The 15,783-nt window shown below is 53.2% G+C and overlaps 1 protein-coding gene across 1 annotated transcript in view; it reads right to left on the minus strand.

Moving 5' to 3' along the window:
* LOC130038615 (vacuolar protein sorting-associated protein 33A-like) overlaps positions 1-15,783 on the minus strand; it is a 140,444-nt gene that overhangs the window by 57,962 nt on the left and 66,699 nt on the right. The window contains 2 exon segments of the mRNA XM_056130442.1: positions 2,373-2,547; positions 3,046-3,162. Coding sequence (XP_055986417.1) covers positions 2,373-2,547; positions 3,046-3,162 — 292 coding nt within the window.

Here is a 15,783-nt window from a genome sequence, read left to right on the forward strand (position 1 = left end):
AACGTCTCCATTTTGAGACTTGTTACTGTGTTTGGCATATCGAACACATCACGGGTAGCTTGCCAGGCTTTGCCGTGCGGGCAAGATACTCTTCGAAAAAGAAAAAAAAAAGAAAAAGAAGATCCCAGGAATCACCTCAGCATGGAAGTGTGCATGAGGGCGGGAGACAGCTCCGACGGCTTCTTTCCTTTCTTTTTCCTTTCTCTGATATTTGGGCCACACCTGTCAGTGCTCAAGGCTTATTCCTGGCTCTGTGCTCTGGGCTTATTCTTGGCAGTGACTGGGGGAACCATATGCGGTCCTGGGGACCAAACTCACCCTAACTGCTGCTCTGCCTCTAGCTCCAAATTGGTTCCTTTCAAAAAAACATCTCCAGTTTCAACACAAATCCCGACGTGTCTACACACAATCAGCTCCACTGCTGTGGGTCCAGAGAGACGGGTCATCGGGGGCAGCACACGCTCAAGTCCAGCTGTCTGTTCCTCTGAGCACTGCCCCGTGTGGGCCCTGAGCACTGTGGGGTGGAGCTGAGAATCATAAAGCAACAAGAACTCCTGCATTGGAGAATGTGGGGAGAGAAAGGGACCGATGGAAGGAAAATACTTCTTAGTGCTTTCCAAATCCTAAGCCCCTCCGAACAGCCCGGGCGCCAGCGTCTGGAGACAGCACGCCACGGTGGCCGCGGGACCCGGGGCCTGAGCACATGCTGAGATACATGAGGTCAGCAAGACCTCGCATTCCTGCTCAAAGCAGAGGGGCAGCCGCTGGCCCAGGCAGCCTGCACGCAGCTCCTGCACAGGCCTGCCATCGCCCTCGGTCCAGCCATGGGCGCAGAGCTGGGGGGTTATGGGGAAGCCCAATTTCCCCTTGTTTTTCAGATTTCTCTTAACGGTTTCTTTTGGGGGGGGGTACACCCAGCGATGCATTGGAATTACTCCTGGCTCTGCACTCAGGAATTACTCCTGGTGGTGCTCAGGGGACCATATGGGATGCTGGGAATCGAACCCGGGCTGAGCCGCGTGCAAGGCAAATGCCCTACCCGCTCTGCTATCACTCCAGCCCTCTCCCTTAATTAAATGTTTGATCAGCAGGAAGTGTGTGATATGAAGAGACTGTGAGTTCCTGAAACTCCTTCCTCCCGGAGGCACCCCACGAGTCCCATCTCTCACACCTCCGCACCCCCAACCCCAGCACCTCTGCCAGATCCCCCGAGACTTGCAGAAGCACCAGGAGGTGGGGACCCCTCGCACAGGGTGCTCCCGTGCCAGGACAGCTCGGAGCAGGAGTCTGGGGAGGGGCTGTGTGTGTGGCATCACCCCCAGTTGCTGCCAGGCACAGCCCTGGTGGCTCCAGGGCCACAGACTGGCCCCACAGAGCAGAAAATCACCGAGATCAGCCCCACGGCCCCTTGGGCACTGCTTACGACTGTCCCCACAAAAGGAAACAACTTAAGAGGTTATCCTTCGGAACAACTGGTAAAAAACAAACCGGAAACACCTTCATAATCATTAAAGAGCAGGAAAACGGGTTGTTGTGTGGAAATGCCTCCACATGTGGTCCTGCTCTGCTTCCGTGGCCGCCATCACTGAGCCACACATTCACCACTGCAGAAACACACACACACACACACACACACACACACACAAGCCATCGCAATCCACTCTGCAATAACAAGCTTGGCACACTGGACAGACAGCACTGTCCGGACTCGACCAGCACTCAGCGGCTGCAGGGCTCTGTGTCCCCAGAGAGACCCCATGCAGTTAGCTGCATCCCCGTCCTTCCAGACCGGGGCTCCATCCCCAGGGCTGTTTCCCCAGCCCACAACCAGGGCCACTCCTGAAGGCGCCGGAATTACCCCTCGTGAGGCCTAGGGCTCCCTGTTCTGAAGAAAAGACACAAATCAGACTGTGGGAAACTTCTCAGACTGTATCCCAGCAGGAGCTACTCCCGGCTCAGTGCTCACTGGACGAGGCAGGAGTGTGGATGGAACTGAGCGCTGGCTGTGCGCCTGGCACTAGCCCCGTGAGTTTTCCTAGCCCCCACTCAGATCTGAAATGCTACAGAATCTAACATCCGGGGCCAAACCCCCCTGACCTTGGACCCAGGCACCCCTCAGAAACACTCTATTCTTCACGCCTCCCTGGGCGGCCCCAAGCAGCGGGGCTGCACACCGCATGGCCCTCTGCACAAGGCCTTCGCCTCGGTTTCCCCGATGGTGTCCTGGCTCGAGCTCGCTTTAACCTTGGGCTGAAAGTCAGTGCCTGACATTTTCAAATATTCTGACTTACACACAAAGGCCGCACCTTCGAAAACTTTTGAGATTGATTTTACTCAGCTAACCTATTAGTAACTGATGTCACTTCACTTACTGTTCTGGATGCCATAGATTTCATCGATGAGTCCCTCGTATGTCAGCTGAGTCGCAAGGGGCGTTAATAAATCCACATTTCAATCAAGCAACAAGAGGTTATCAAAAACAGGAAATACTGAATTCTGGCTTCCTGCAAACTCTCTCTTCATCCTGATCATCATATTGGCCACTTGCTGGAAACAAAGTACAGAACCAGGCAGAGCCTTTTTAGCAATGGGCGGATTTTTTAATGAAGCTAAAAAGAGCCCGGCAATCCAAAATTTAAAAATAAGACGGAAAAAAATGGAACAATAAAATAAAACAAGACAGGCCTGAGACAGTATGGTGGGTAGGATGCTTGCCTTGCAGGTGGCTGACCCAGGTTCAATTCCTGGCACCACATACGATCCCTCAAACCCTGCCAGGAGTGAGCCCCGAGCACTGCTGGGTATGGAGAGGGTGGGAGGAGGGAGAGTGCGAGAGAGGGAGGGAGAGTAGGGATGGAAAAGAAAAGATAAAGAACAGAAAAGAGAAAAGGAAAGAGGGCTGGGAGACAGCAGAGGGGCCAGGGGTCACGCCTTGCATGCAGACAGCCTCAGTTTGGTGGCCCGAGCACAGAGCCAAGAGCACTGCGAGGTGGAGCCCCAATCTCCACCCGCAGGAGAGAAGCCCCCCTCCCCGCCCCGGCACACCCTGGCGCACTCGCCCTTCCCGAAGATCTGGGGGATGGTCCCGTACAGGGCCTGCAGCGTCATCAGGTACTTGGCCGCGTGGTACAGGCTCGTCTGGTCGCTGTCCAGGTAGCACTCCTGTGGGAGAGGGCCGGGCGCGTGGGCACAGGCTCTGCGAGTCAGCACCGAGGCCCCAAGACAGCGCCTGTACTGGGGGCAAGCATCGCTGGGCGGGCGAGGAAAGGCTGGCCTCTGCATGCCCACGTGACCACACAGCAGAACACGCTGGACTTGCAGAAGGGCAGGCAGCCTCTCCCACATACAGCAGCGAGTGTCACAGGGGACAGGAGGACACGGTCTCGGAGAAGAGCCACAAGGTCCATTTAACACACAGACAAAAAGAAACATCTTTGGCCCAGAAAGAGGGAAGAGCACGTACGCGCCCCCAGCCGGGCGGTTCAGCAGGGCTGACAGAGCACACACGGTCCCCAGCGGGGCCTCAAGATCACTCCTGCGCCTCAATCCCTTCATCCAGCAAGTGCAGAGACCAGAGGAGGGAAACCACGCAACGTGCTTCACCTGCACTCCACCTGATGTGGCGGCACTGCTGGTGCCCATCGCGGGACTCTCTTTATTTTTTTCCTTTTTGGGTCACACCCGGCAATGCACAGGGGTTACTCCTGGCTCATGCACTCAGGGACTACTCCTAGTGGTGCTCGGGGGACCCTATGGGATGCTGGGAATCGAACCCGGGTTGGCCACATGCAAGGCAAACGCCCCACCCGCTGTGCTATTGCTCCAGCCCCTCATCGTGGAATCTTTGACCCTTTCTAAGGAAGCGGCCAACAGGCGTGCACCCCAAAGGCATGAGGACGAGGGGTGCAGACTGGGGGCGGGGTGCAGAGGGAGACCTCCCAGAGAGCCTGGCCCAGAGTGAGCACAGTATCGCCAAAGGTCCCGTAGGATGTCTCTGTCAAGTCTGGGGTTCCAAGTCTGGGACACTTCAGTCCAAAACATCCTGGTCGGGATGTCCAAAGAGTCCTCAGAAAAGGACCAGAAATTCCTCATTGGAGCAGAGCAGAGAGGAAGATTCAGGGGAAGGAAAGCATTAGGGGGCATCTTTCAAACTGCTCAGAGGCCCAGGAGACTGTTCAGAGCTGGAACTGTGTCTGCCTGCGGACAGCAAAGCCGGTTCCTGCCCGGCCCTGCCCAGCCCCGAGCACCCAAACAAAACATTCATTTTAAAAAATGGTTTATTACTACAGAGACACCTCAAACAACTCCCACCCGGCGAGGCTCAGGGGATACCCTGGCTCTGCACTCAGGAATTATTCTGGTGGTGCTTTGGGAACCACATGGCTCAGCAGAACCGTGAGTCAACACAGGAAGCTGAGGGCTGGAGTCTGCAAAGCCCCTGAGGGAGCCCCGGCAGGTCTGGTCACGCCAGGCATTTCCTCTCAGCTGCCGACTGTCACGTAGAGGGACAGTGAACAGACAGACGGATGAGCCCGTCCCTGCACACAGATCCCGACCCCTGGCATCCTCTACTCCATGAAGCTGACTGCGGGGGGGCTCCGTGTGTGTGTGTGGGGGGGGGGGTTGGACACGAGCAGCAGACTCCGTCCTGTGAGGGCTGGAAGGTCCCTCATATTCACACAAGGAAGCCTCAGAGAGGCTTGGTGAGGGCTCCGGGGCCCTTGGCAAACTCCACCCGGGCTGGGTGACGCCCTCAGCGCGCCGAACCCAATCTGACTGCTCACATGACACACACCAGAGTGCCCATGTTCTGGGGTCCCTTGAGCAGACTACCCGAAGTGAGGGCCCCTGCGAGCAGCTCAGGTGAGCAGAGCCGTGGCTACCCCCGCCGGGATGCCGGCTCGGGGGCCGTCGTGGCTCAGGGCGGGAGAGAAGATGTGAATGCAGCATCCACGGGGGGATGTGGGGCCCTTGGTTCCGAGCTGTCTCGGATCTGTCTGTTGGGATGGACCCACCCCGCCCGCGCAGGGCCAGGAGCGACCCTGGGTGTGACCGAGACAGCCCCTACCCTCAGGCGGGGTGACCAAGCCGCTTCCTCAAAGCTTCCGCACTGCTGACTGGGAACAGAAGGAGCAGAGAGGCCGCTCCCAGACAAGCAATGACTCGCATGGAAGGTGAACCCCGAGTCCTGTCACCACACAGGGCCGGGCAGGCCCCTGTCCTGTCGCGGGACAGCGGGGAGGGCCTGGACGCGGGGCTGCGCTCGGCCTGCCAGAGGGACTCGAGTCGCCCCGTTTTCCCTCCCAGGGCCGGGCCGCAGGGCAGGAGCGCAACGTCCCCTCTCTCGGGCTGCACTGGGGGCACCCCCGGCTCCAGAGGCCGCCGCCAGCCCTGGCCCTCCCCTCGCTGCCGCGCACTCGCCCGGGAATCGCGCAGGGAGTACAGGGTCTCCAGCGCGAGGACAGGTGCGGCCTCGGAGCTGCCCAGCCCCGCCGCCATGTGATGCGTGGGTCACGTGAACATCGTGACGTCACGCCTCCGCAGGAAGCGGCCTGGGACCCCTTGCCTCTTTCGGGTCCGGGGTTCCGCCTCTTGGTTCCGCCCAGCCCCGACTAACCCACCTCAGGCCCTAGGGGTGGGCGTGGCTCAGGCCAATGTGGGCGTGGTCCAGGGAAATGGGCGTGGCTCGGCCCCCAGGTAGGCGTGGCCTGGGCGGATATGGGCGTGGCTCGGGTCCACATGGGCGGGGCCGGGATTCAATCTCATTTCTCAGCTTCTCCAGCTCTGTGTCCTTCTCTGTGAGCAAAGCGCTGGTAATACTGATGGATTTCTGCAGGGAAGCTTTCTCTTTATCGGGGTCTCTTATGAACACGGATTCTCTAAAAGACCAAAGAGTTCAAAATGCCAGAAATCAACCCAGAGAGAGGCCAGTGCAGTTGGCTCCCAGGACTGTTGCAGGGGGAGGGGCCGAGGCTTTGATGCTTGCAGAAGTTTAGTGAAATTTTACTGACTGTGAGGGAGAAAAAGTTTGACTATGTGTACATGCCAGAACCTGCGTATCATTCTGTCCATTTGAATTTAAAGAAACAAGTTAATAACTTTGGGAGACGGAGAACAGAAAGAGAAAAAAAAGGACTTGTTGCACCCACACCCCCCCCCCCCCAAAAAGAATTCTTTTGAACAGGTAATCCCAGGTTGAAGTGCTATTTCTTGAATAAATTATTACCAAGCTATGACAACAATTAAATCACACACACATGCAAAGCAATTATATGAATGTCATGCAGAGCGGCTTTATGCTGGGAGTATCCATTGGTTCTCAGTCATTTCAGTAACTTTCAGCAAGTTCGGAGAACATGTTTTTGAAACCTTTCTGAGCCAGAACAGGGGCAAAGATTGTTCAGACTAATCCAACAGAGAATGATTTTCATCCAGACTCTGGAGAGGACCAAAGTGAGTTGCTCTTAAACGGCCAGACTCGCCTCAAGGCTGGCTTGCAGAGGCGGAGATGGAGGACCTGGCCTCGGGAGAGAGGGCGGCAAGACAGAGAAGGAGCAAAGACACAATAGATACAACCCAACGGGTGTGTCTGTGGCTGTGTGTGAGTGTGTGTGTGAGAGAGAGAGCATTTACACCACAAAAGGACGTGTGTGGGGGAGCACAGGGCGGGGACGGACGGCCAGTCAAGACTGGGCAATGCCACAGCCTGGAAAGGACATGAGAGGGGACAGAAGTGTGGCTCCTGGGATGCATATTTGGAGAGAGACAGAGGTGCGTGTGAAGTGGGGGATCTCATTAAAGTCTGGGGTCCAGGACAGCTGTGGATGTTCATGTCCTGCTCACTGGTTCAAATCTGTGTGCCTTGGGGACAGAGGGAATTGCAGCCCTGGGAGAAGTCGGGAGGGCCAATGGGAACTCCCTCCATCCACCTTGCGGCACTGGGTCATGCATGTTTAGATCACATGCACTGGGCCATAGCACCAGTGATGCGGGCAGGTGACACAGTGAAGGAGGCGTAACTTACAGCAACAAGCTGAGTCTCCCTGGTCCGCGGGTGAGTGGGTGAACGAGGAGCATGTTCCGAGGGTCGGATCCCTCCAAAAACTGACAGGAGGAATCGGAGACTGAGGCCCACATTAGAAATGGCAGAATGTACGTCTGGTTAGTGAGATCCAAGATATCTGCACACACATTACAGAATTCTCACGGGTTTACAACAAACTGAAATTCTCACAGAGATGAAAAGAGAAGTGTGTATTTATCTCAGTGTGTGGCTCACACTTACACTCCAGATCATTAAGTAGTAAGAAAAGAATCTGAGACTAACAGAGATCTCTTGAATTCAACCCCAAGGGCTGGACGTACACCAGAAAGGGTGGACTTCAGTGCAGTTAAGCTATTACATGAGTAACTCCTCGCTAGGAAACAGGATCTTGTTTAGGTGGAAATAAGAGGGTTTTAGAGGAAAGGAAATCTCTGATGCAATCCCGTGGGTCAGGAATCTTGACTTTCCTATGGCATGTGTTTGGGGGCTGGACTGGGGTCTACACTTCACAGACAGGAGAGCTGGGTTGGTCCCCAGCACTGCATGGTCTCTGGAGGCGGGAATGACTGCAGAGCATCTGCGTCCCCAAAGCAAAGCAAAACAAACTTATTTGGTAACTGATGCCACCATAAGATTATTTTAAGAGTTCCTTGCTCTAAATCTAACACACACTTAGAAAATCTGATTTTGAATGTTTATTCAAAGTGAAGGGGTTTAAGGAAGATGAGCAGATTCTGATTTTTTGGGGGGAAGGGGGGTTATACCGGGAGATCTCAGGGGTTCTTCCTGGTTCTGCACTCAGGAATTACTCCTGGCAGTGCTCAGGGGGACCATATGTGATGACGAGGATCGAACCCAGTTGGCCGTGTGCAAGGCAAATGCTCTCCACGCTGGAATGTCGCTCCAGTGCCAGAGCCCCATTCTTCGGTCAGGACTATCCAACTTGCCTGAGCCATGAGCTCTGAGGCAGGAGGAGAGGGCAGCTTCCTTGGCGTGTTCCTGACACAAGCCTGGAACATTGCACAATCTCCCAGCCGGCTGTCCATGACAGGGCATGTGTGGCGACCCCTACATGGACACGGCCAAACACACCCCGGCAGCTGCTCCTGCTGACCAGTCCTCACGGCTAATTCCCTTGGTCTCCTCTCAGCTCTGACTTCTACCGTGCAAGCCACAAGTGGCTAGAGGACATCGGGCCTCTTTACCGATGCCCGGGTCACAAATACATGGGCCCCTTTAAAGCCACACGCTTTAGAGTTGGTGTCCTGAGCAACAGCAGAGGGAGGAGAGCCGGAAGGGAGGTCTCCGGGGCCAGAAACCTTTCCCAAGGGATCACACTATTTAGATTCTTTCCGTACGACTTACATAAGAAATAAATCAGTCATGATGCAAACACCTTAAAGTGTTACTGGGCAACCTTTCAAAATGCAAATAACAAGAACCAAATATTAGAAACAGGAAGAGAAATGCAAATACATCCAGGAGAACTGGATGTGAGCGTGTGAGCGTGTGAGCGCGGAGACAGCCAGACATCAGCACCCACAGTGAGCTCAGGACCGTGGAGACTGCCTCCCGGCCCTGCAGAGTTCCTGACCAAAGGCCACGCCTGACATTCTGGTTCTGGTATCTGTCCTTGGCTGTCAGGGAAGTGGGGGACGCAGAACAGGAGTCCCCCGCCCCCTGCGTCCACTCTGGCTTTAGCAGTGGTCTGAGCAGGGCAGGACTGGTCCTGCCTTCCGCAGCTGGACCTGTTTTGAGCCTGTCTGAAAACCTAACTTGGAGACAAGCTCCCGAGAGAAACGCTGACTTTCACAAAGTGCAGAGACACACCTTTGGCACACATCGCGTGCAGCTAAGCTGGAGATAACAACAGTCTGGGGAAAACCCGCAGCAAACCCAGGGGCTGGGTGAGTGTAGCCGACTTCCTCGCTCAGAGGCAGCAGTTCTGCGCCTCCGTGTGGGAGCCCAGGATGGAGAGATCCTCCGCCATCAACACTGCACGACACCAAGGCCCCTGGGGGCAGGCAGCGGTTTCTGCATGAACCCAGGGAATCTGGACCTAGACCCTTCCCAGGCTTTCAACCTGAGAGCAGAGCAAATTCCTTTTAGCACTTTATCTACCATCACACTCAGACCTACACCTGGATCCTTTACAATCTCTACCTGGCGATTAAGATCCTGGGATTAGCTACAATAGAGTCGTCTTCAGATTTCTAAATCAGACACAACTTGCCATGAATAAGGAGAAGAAACAGTTAATATTTGAGATCACGTTTCAAATTTTTTTACTCGCACACACAAAGAAAATAAAGTCATCATTTATTCCTTAGATTCACTGAAAGTTTTTTTTCTTCAGGGTGGAAGTATGCACACCTGGCCATGCTCAGGATTTACCCTGGCTCTGGGCTCACGGTACCACATGGGGTGCCAGGGATTGAACCCAGCTCAGCTGTGTACAAGACTCTGGTGTCTGTGTGCCCCCAACTTGGGAGCTGTCTCCTGCAAATAGCACCAGGGATGAACCGACCATTTGGGACCATTTGGGACCAGCTCTGGGGGGCTGGGAGGATGAGCGGATGGAAGGAGCTGAGACGGGCGGCAACCATGGACGCGCAGCAGACCCCGACAATCGCCACTCAAGAGTACAGAGGAGGGGGTCTCCCCGAAACCAGAACTCACAGTGGGGTGGGGTGGCGGGTGCTCTGTTTCACAGGGAATTACAGCACAGTAGATTTCATGGGAAACACATTTCCCTTCCTCGTGTCCTCCATCTTCGGCAGCCTGGCAGTGGGCTGGCCTTGGGGATACTCCTGGCTCCTTGCTGGGGGCTGGGTGGAGGGAGGGAACTCTGCCTCCTGCAAAGCCTGTGCTCCCTGCGGCCCCAGACTTCAGAGCAAAGCTCAGATATGCTTAGGCCCATCTGCCTCTTTCTTTTCTTTTCTTTTCTTTTCTTTTCTTTTCCTTTCTTTTCTTTTCGGGCCACACCTGGTGATGTGAGGGGCTTACTCCTGGCGGTGCGCTCAAGGATCACTCTTATTACAGAGAGGAAAGACTTACCTAGATTCATACAAACCAACATAGTGCCATGGAGCATTAAAGAACATACTGAAGGTATAAAAGAAGAGAAGAGCAAGCATTTCACCTTACTCACGGTGAGGTGCAATCCACCCATTTGCTGTGGGTCCTAGTCAAAAGAAGCTCAAATCTGTAGCGATAAAGGATACAATTTGACATCATGTTTAAACCTTGACTTCCATTTTCTAAGAGCACTGTACCAGGAGTCTAGCCAATCTGTCCAATATCTTTTCCATAGAGCTTACCAAAAATTCACTAGAACAATTCCGCGGGTGTAATTCAAATTTTCTGATAACAATACAGTTTGACAACCTCTAACCTTCTGCACATTCCTTAACATTCATTCCGTCCTGTAAAAAACCATCTTCACTTTAACAGGATCCCTTTCCTTTTTCCCGCTGACAATATCTCCATCATTTATCTTTCTGATTTAAGACATACATCTATATTCCTGTCATCCCACAAGTTTGAACTCTTATTTTACTGATCTTAGTTCAACACGATCTCCCAAGTTTGGACACAGCTACCAATAATCTCACTTAACATAACAAAACTGTACTCTGCAGTGCTATTTCAGAAGCATTAGATCAGTTCTAGAGCTATTCAAAAAGTCTTAAAAATGCTCACAATTAAAGCTCTTACAAGGTGTATTCACTGGGCAAAAGATCACTTGACATTGGAAGTTAACCAGAAGACATCTTAAAATTTTGATTTCCAGGAAAAAGATTAAAACACTCCTAGATTATCATGCAACATTAAGGATTTCACACTTGTGTACAAAGCTCTCTGGAGATCCGGGCTGGTGACAAGGCTTTGCATGGAATAAAGTTATCAAAATAGTAGCATGTACTTTCAAGCACTGGACATGCTGACTCACAATATAGTTAGTAAAATTTCCCATGAAATTCTCCATTCTCAGAAACTATTACAGCAAGCTGACATCTGAGATGAACCCATTTTATAACTCTAGAAACTCATGTTGAAACTAAACCATTAGCAGCCTCCCTGACTTTGCTGGCAACAAAGTAGCAGAACCCGCCTCCTAGGAGACATCCAGGCGTTCCCAGAGCTCCTTTACCACACCACCAGGGCGCCCCCGGGGGCGTGACCTGTGGCTCCCGGACACGACTGTCAGCCACAGTCCGAGAAGGCTCACGCCTTGCACCGACAGTCACCATGCCAGTCAGGACCTGGCCTTACGCGATGGCGATTCCCAGTTTCGGGGCGCCTTACTTACCCCGAGAAGAGCCCGTTGGAGACGGCCGGGGCAGCAGAGCAGATCTCGGTGGGACCTCCAAATGTTAGGGTCGAGACGATCGCCGCCCGTGAAGGAGACTCCAAGAGACTTTCTCATGCAACACGCACAGGGTTTATTGTCCAAGCATGCTGGGGCTCACTACATGTCCCGAAAACAGGACAGAGGCAGAGAGCCCCGAATCAAAGCACAGTGGGGTTTTATAACCAAGAATAAACAAAGGAATCTGACAGTACAGCAATCTGCAGCTTTACCAAGAACAGCACGACACTTGACAAGATGAACTTCTTCGGAACATCTGAGCACATGTCCCCATATCCGGCCCAGCCACAAGGTCATAGCAGGGTGTAGGTGGGAGCTACCTTATGACTCTTTTGAGCCAGCTTTTGCAGCTCTAGTTTCACAGCTTTTACAGTTCTCTGGTGAACGCTTTCCTACCACTTAACTCTTTCATGACTATTAGCCCGGGCGGCCCTTACATTTCCATCTCTGGCCTTACAATAGCACAGGGACTAAGGCATTTGCCTGCAGGAGGGATGTGCTTCATATGCGTCAGCCCCTGCAGCCCCCAAAGGAACGCTGATGAGTAAGGCTCAGTTTGGGCCAGGGAGAGGGTGCCAAGCTTCAGAAGCTTCTGGAGTGTGGGAGCTGACTCCCATCACAGCTGCCAGGTGAGGCTCTGCTAGCACCGCTCACCAGCCCACTGCACTGCTGCTCGCTCAAAATTTCACAATTGACTTAGATTTGTTTTGTCTTATTTAAAATGTTATTTTCTTTGTGAATTTTTTCAATCCTAGTGAAATACACAGAGTTGATCATGATTGGATTTCAGTCATATCATGTCCCAACACCTGTCCCTTCACCAGTGTACATTGCTCACCACAAATCTTCCCGGTCTCCCTACTCCCCCAGACAGGCAAGGCACCTCTCTCTCCCTCCTCCTTTCTGCAGTGCTCTCTCTCTACCCCCTCTCTCCCTCTTTTCTCTCTCCCCATCTCTCTCACACACACACCTTTTGGTTTACAATACAGATATTGAAAGGTTACTATGTCTATCTCCTTACCTACTTTCAACACCCAGTTCCCCTCCAAAGTGATTTCCAACCATTTCCAAGCATTATTGCCAGACTGGTCCCTACTCTATCCTAACTACCCTCTGTCCCCGATGCTTGTGGGAGCTTCCAACCATTGACCAGTCCTCCTGGACCCATTTTCCTTCCCTTGGATATCAATCTCATATATATGTATATATGTATATTATTATCATTTCTGCTCAGGGGACGCAGCTGTCAGCAAAACGCCTGTGAGTGATCTCTCGCTGTGTGTGTCTCTCTCTTCCCAGAGTTCTGGAGCCCAGCAAGCACCGGACTGTCATCAGTGATCATCAGAGAAACTGGCTCCCTGCAGCTGCCCCATTTACGGACCCCCAAGAGCAAGAAAACGGACCTTTGCCCGCACCCCTCAGCTCAGAGTGCCCATGCCTGGCAGGGGGCAGGGACGTCCCAGACACACAGGCATCCATCTCGGCACAGCGGAACTCGTCATGGAGGGAGGCACCCCCAGCACATCAGTCACACTCATGGGGGGCACTGGGATAGGCTGAGCTGGTGGAACGACAATGGTGACGGTTATTGAGGCAGCAATGGCAATGCCAAAGATTGTGGAGGTGGTGATGGTGGCAGGAATAGCTGTCGCATGGTGCTGTGGTGATGATGCTTTGGTGGTGAAAATGGCAGCATTGTTGGGGATGCAGTTGCGGTGATGATGGTGACATGGTGATGCGGACAGAACTGGCGGGACGCTCTGCCGATCAGATTATGCTGGTGATCTGGTGATCATGGTCTGAGGCTGGTCATGGTCATTTTGGTGGTGGTGGTAATCATGATGTCGGGCATGAAATGAAGTCATGCACAAGTTCGATGACTCTTGGTGACGATATGGTGAATTTGGTGATGATATGGCAAGTTTAGTGACTTTTGGCGTGGCTATTATGGGGGTATTTCCGTTTTGTTTGACTGTAGCACAAATTTGGTGAATTTGGCAATGCTATGGCAAATTTGGTGACTTTGGCACTAGTGCTTTTGGGGTAGTTTGGTTTTGGTTGGCTGTGGCACAAATCCGGTGACTTTGGTGATGCTATGGCAAATTTGGTGACGCTTGTCTCTGCTGTTTTTTGTATTTGTTTTGGTTGGCTGTGGCACAATTCTGGTTAATTTGGTGAACTGGTACATTCAGTGAAGTTTGGCATCGCTATTTTTTGCTATTTCTGTTTTGATTGGCTGTGGCACAAATCTGGCAAGTTTGGTGATGTTATGGAAAATGTGGTGATGTTTGGCACCACTATTTTGCTCTTTGTGTTTTGGTTGAACGTGGCACAAATCTGGTGAATTTGGCACACTGTGGTAAAATTTGGTGAGGTTTGGCACTGCTGTTTTATATTTCCGATTTTGTTTGGCTTTGACACAGATCTGGTGAATTTGGTACACTGTGGCACAAACATGGTGAATCTGGTGTTGGTATGGTGAATTTGGTAACATTTGCCACTGCTTTTTTGGGGGGGCGTTTCCGTTTTGGTTTGCTGTGGCACGAATTTGGTGGGCTTGTTGACGTGGCAAATTTGGTGAAATTTGGTGGCTGTATGGTAAACATGGCCATGATACTGGCAACATCGGCAATGTAATGCAAGGATTCTGATGTCTTTTTATCGAAAAAAGATTTTCAATAAAATTCTTCAGTAAAATGTTTTTATTGAAAGAAAGTTAGAGAAATGTGAGGGGGTGAGAAAGAGATCACGGGGGGCTGGATGAAACAAGGCAGACAGGGTCACCTGGGGGCAAAGGCAGGGGTGGCTGGCCAGATCTTGACTCCCCGGCCTTTGACTAAGCTGCAGTTCTCCCAAGCTGCCACAGGAGGGCGCGCTTCTCGCTGGCGGGGGTGATCTGATCAGATCTTGATTTGATCCAGCTCTTGTGTAAGCTGCAGTTCTGCCGAAATGCCACGGGAGGGCGCCCTTCTCGCTGGCGGGGGTGGCCCTGGCCTACTTTTAATTATCCAGCTCCTGTCTGAGTTGCAGTTCCCCAAAGCTGCCACAGGAGGGCGCGCTTCTCGCTGGCGGGGGTGATCTGGCCAGACCTTGATTATACAGCTCTTGTCTGAGCTGCAGTTCCGCCGAACTGCCACGGGAGGGCGCCCTTCTCGCTGGGGGGGGTGGCCCTGGCCTGCTTTTAATTATCCAGCTTCTGTCTGAGTTGCAGTTCTCCAAATCTGCCACGGGAGGGCGCGCTTCTCGCTGGCGGGGGTGATCTGGCCAGACCTTGATGATCCAGCACTTGTCTGAGCTGCAGTTCTCCCGAACTGCCACGGGAGGGCGGCCTTCTCGCTGGCGGGGGTGGCCCTTGCCTGCTCTTAATTTTCCAGCTGGTGTCTGAGTTGCAGTTCTCCAAATCTGCCACGGGAGGGCGCGCTTCTCGCTGGCAGGGTGGCCGTGGCCTGATCTTGATTCTCTAGCCTGTGTCTGAGCTGCTGTTCTCCCAAGATGCCACAGGAGGGCGCCCTTCTCGCTGGCGGGCTGGCTCTGGCCTGATCTTGATGATCCAGCTCTTGTCTGAGCAGAGTCTCCTGCCCCTGCGCCTGGCTCTCCTCACTGGGGCCCCTTGGAGGGGGGAGGGTTGAGTTTCTCTCCCCCTGCCCCGCCCCGCCCCACGCAGAGCCATAGCAGCTGAGGACCTCTGGTGCCAGCCACGGCCATGCTGGGCCCACTCTCCACATGTCCGGACGGGCCTCATGCATGAAAGAACTGGCAGAGGAACCCAGGCATGCGGGTCCCGGGGCTGAGGTCTCCAAGCCTACTCAGATCGGGACTGGGCCTTCTCCACCCAGACCCCTTCCCCATCTTCCAGTAGGTAAACGTCACACCCACCAGCTGCCACCAGCGCCAGGTTGGTCCCATCAACAGCCAAAATCCAGAGACTATAAAACACAGCTCCCAGAATAATGACATCTTATTATTGCGTTCTTACTTTGGAGAACCCGGCAGGCTAACTGAAAGTATCCTGCCCACATGGCAGAGTCTGGCAAACTTCCCGTGTCGTACTCAATATGCCAAATACCAGTAACCATGACGGGGCTCATTTTCCTAATCCAAAAGAGCATTGAAATGGCTCTTTTAAAATCTCAGGGCGAGGAAGAAAGAGACGTTACTGTTGCCTGCTCAAGAAAATCGACGGACAACAGGATGATCCTGATCCTGATCCTGATGTATATTATGGGCTGGAGCAATAGCACAGCGGGTAGGGCGTTTGCCTTGCACGCTCCGCCCCTCTCGGAGAGCCCGGCAAGCTACTGAGGGTATCTCGCCCACATGGCAAAGCCTGGAAAGCTACCCATGATGTATTCAATATGCCAAACAC

The sequence above is a fragment of the Sorex fumeus genome, unplaced genomic scaffold (genome assembly GCF_029834395.1).
Source record: "Sorex fumeus unplaced genomic scaffold, SorFum_2.1 ptg000078l, whole genome shotgun sequence".
NCBI lineage: Eukaryota > Metazoa > Chordata > Mammalia > Eulipotyphla > Soricidae > Sorex > Sorex fumeus.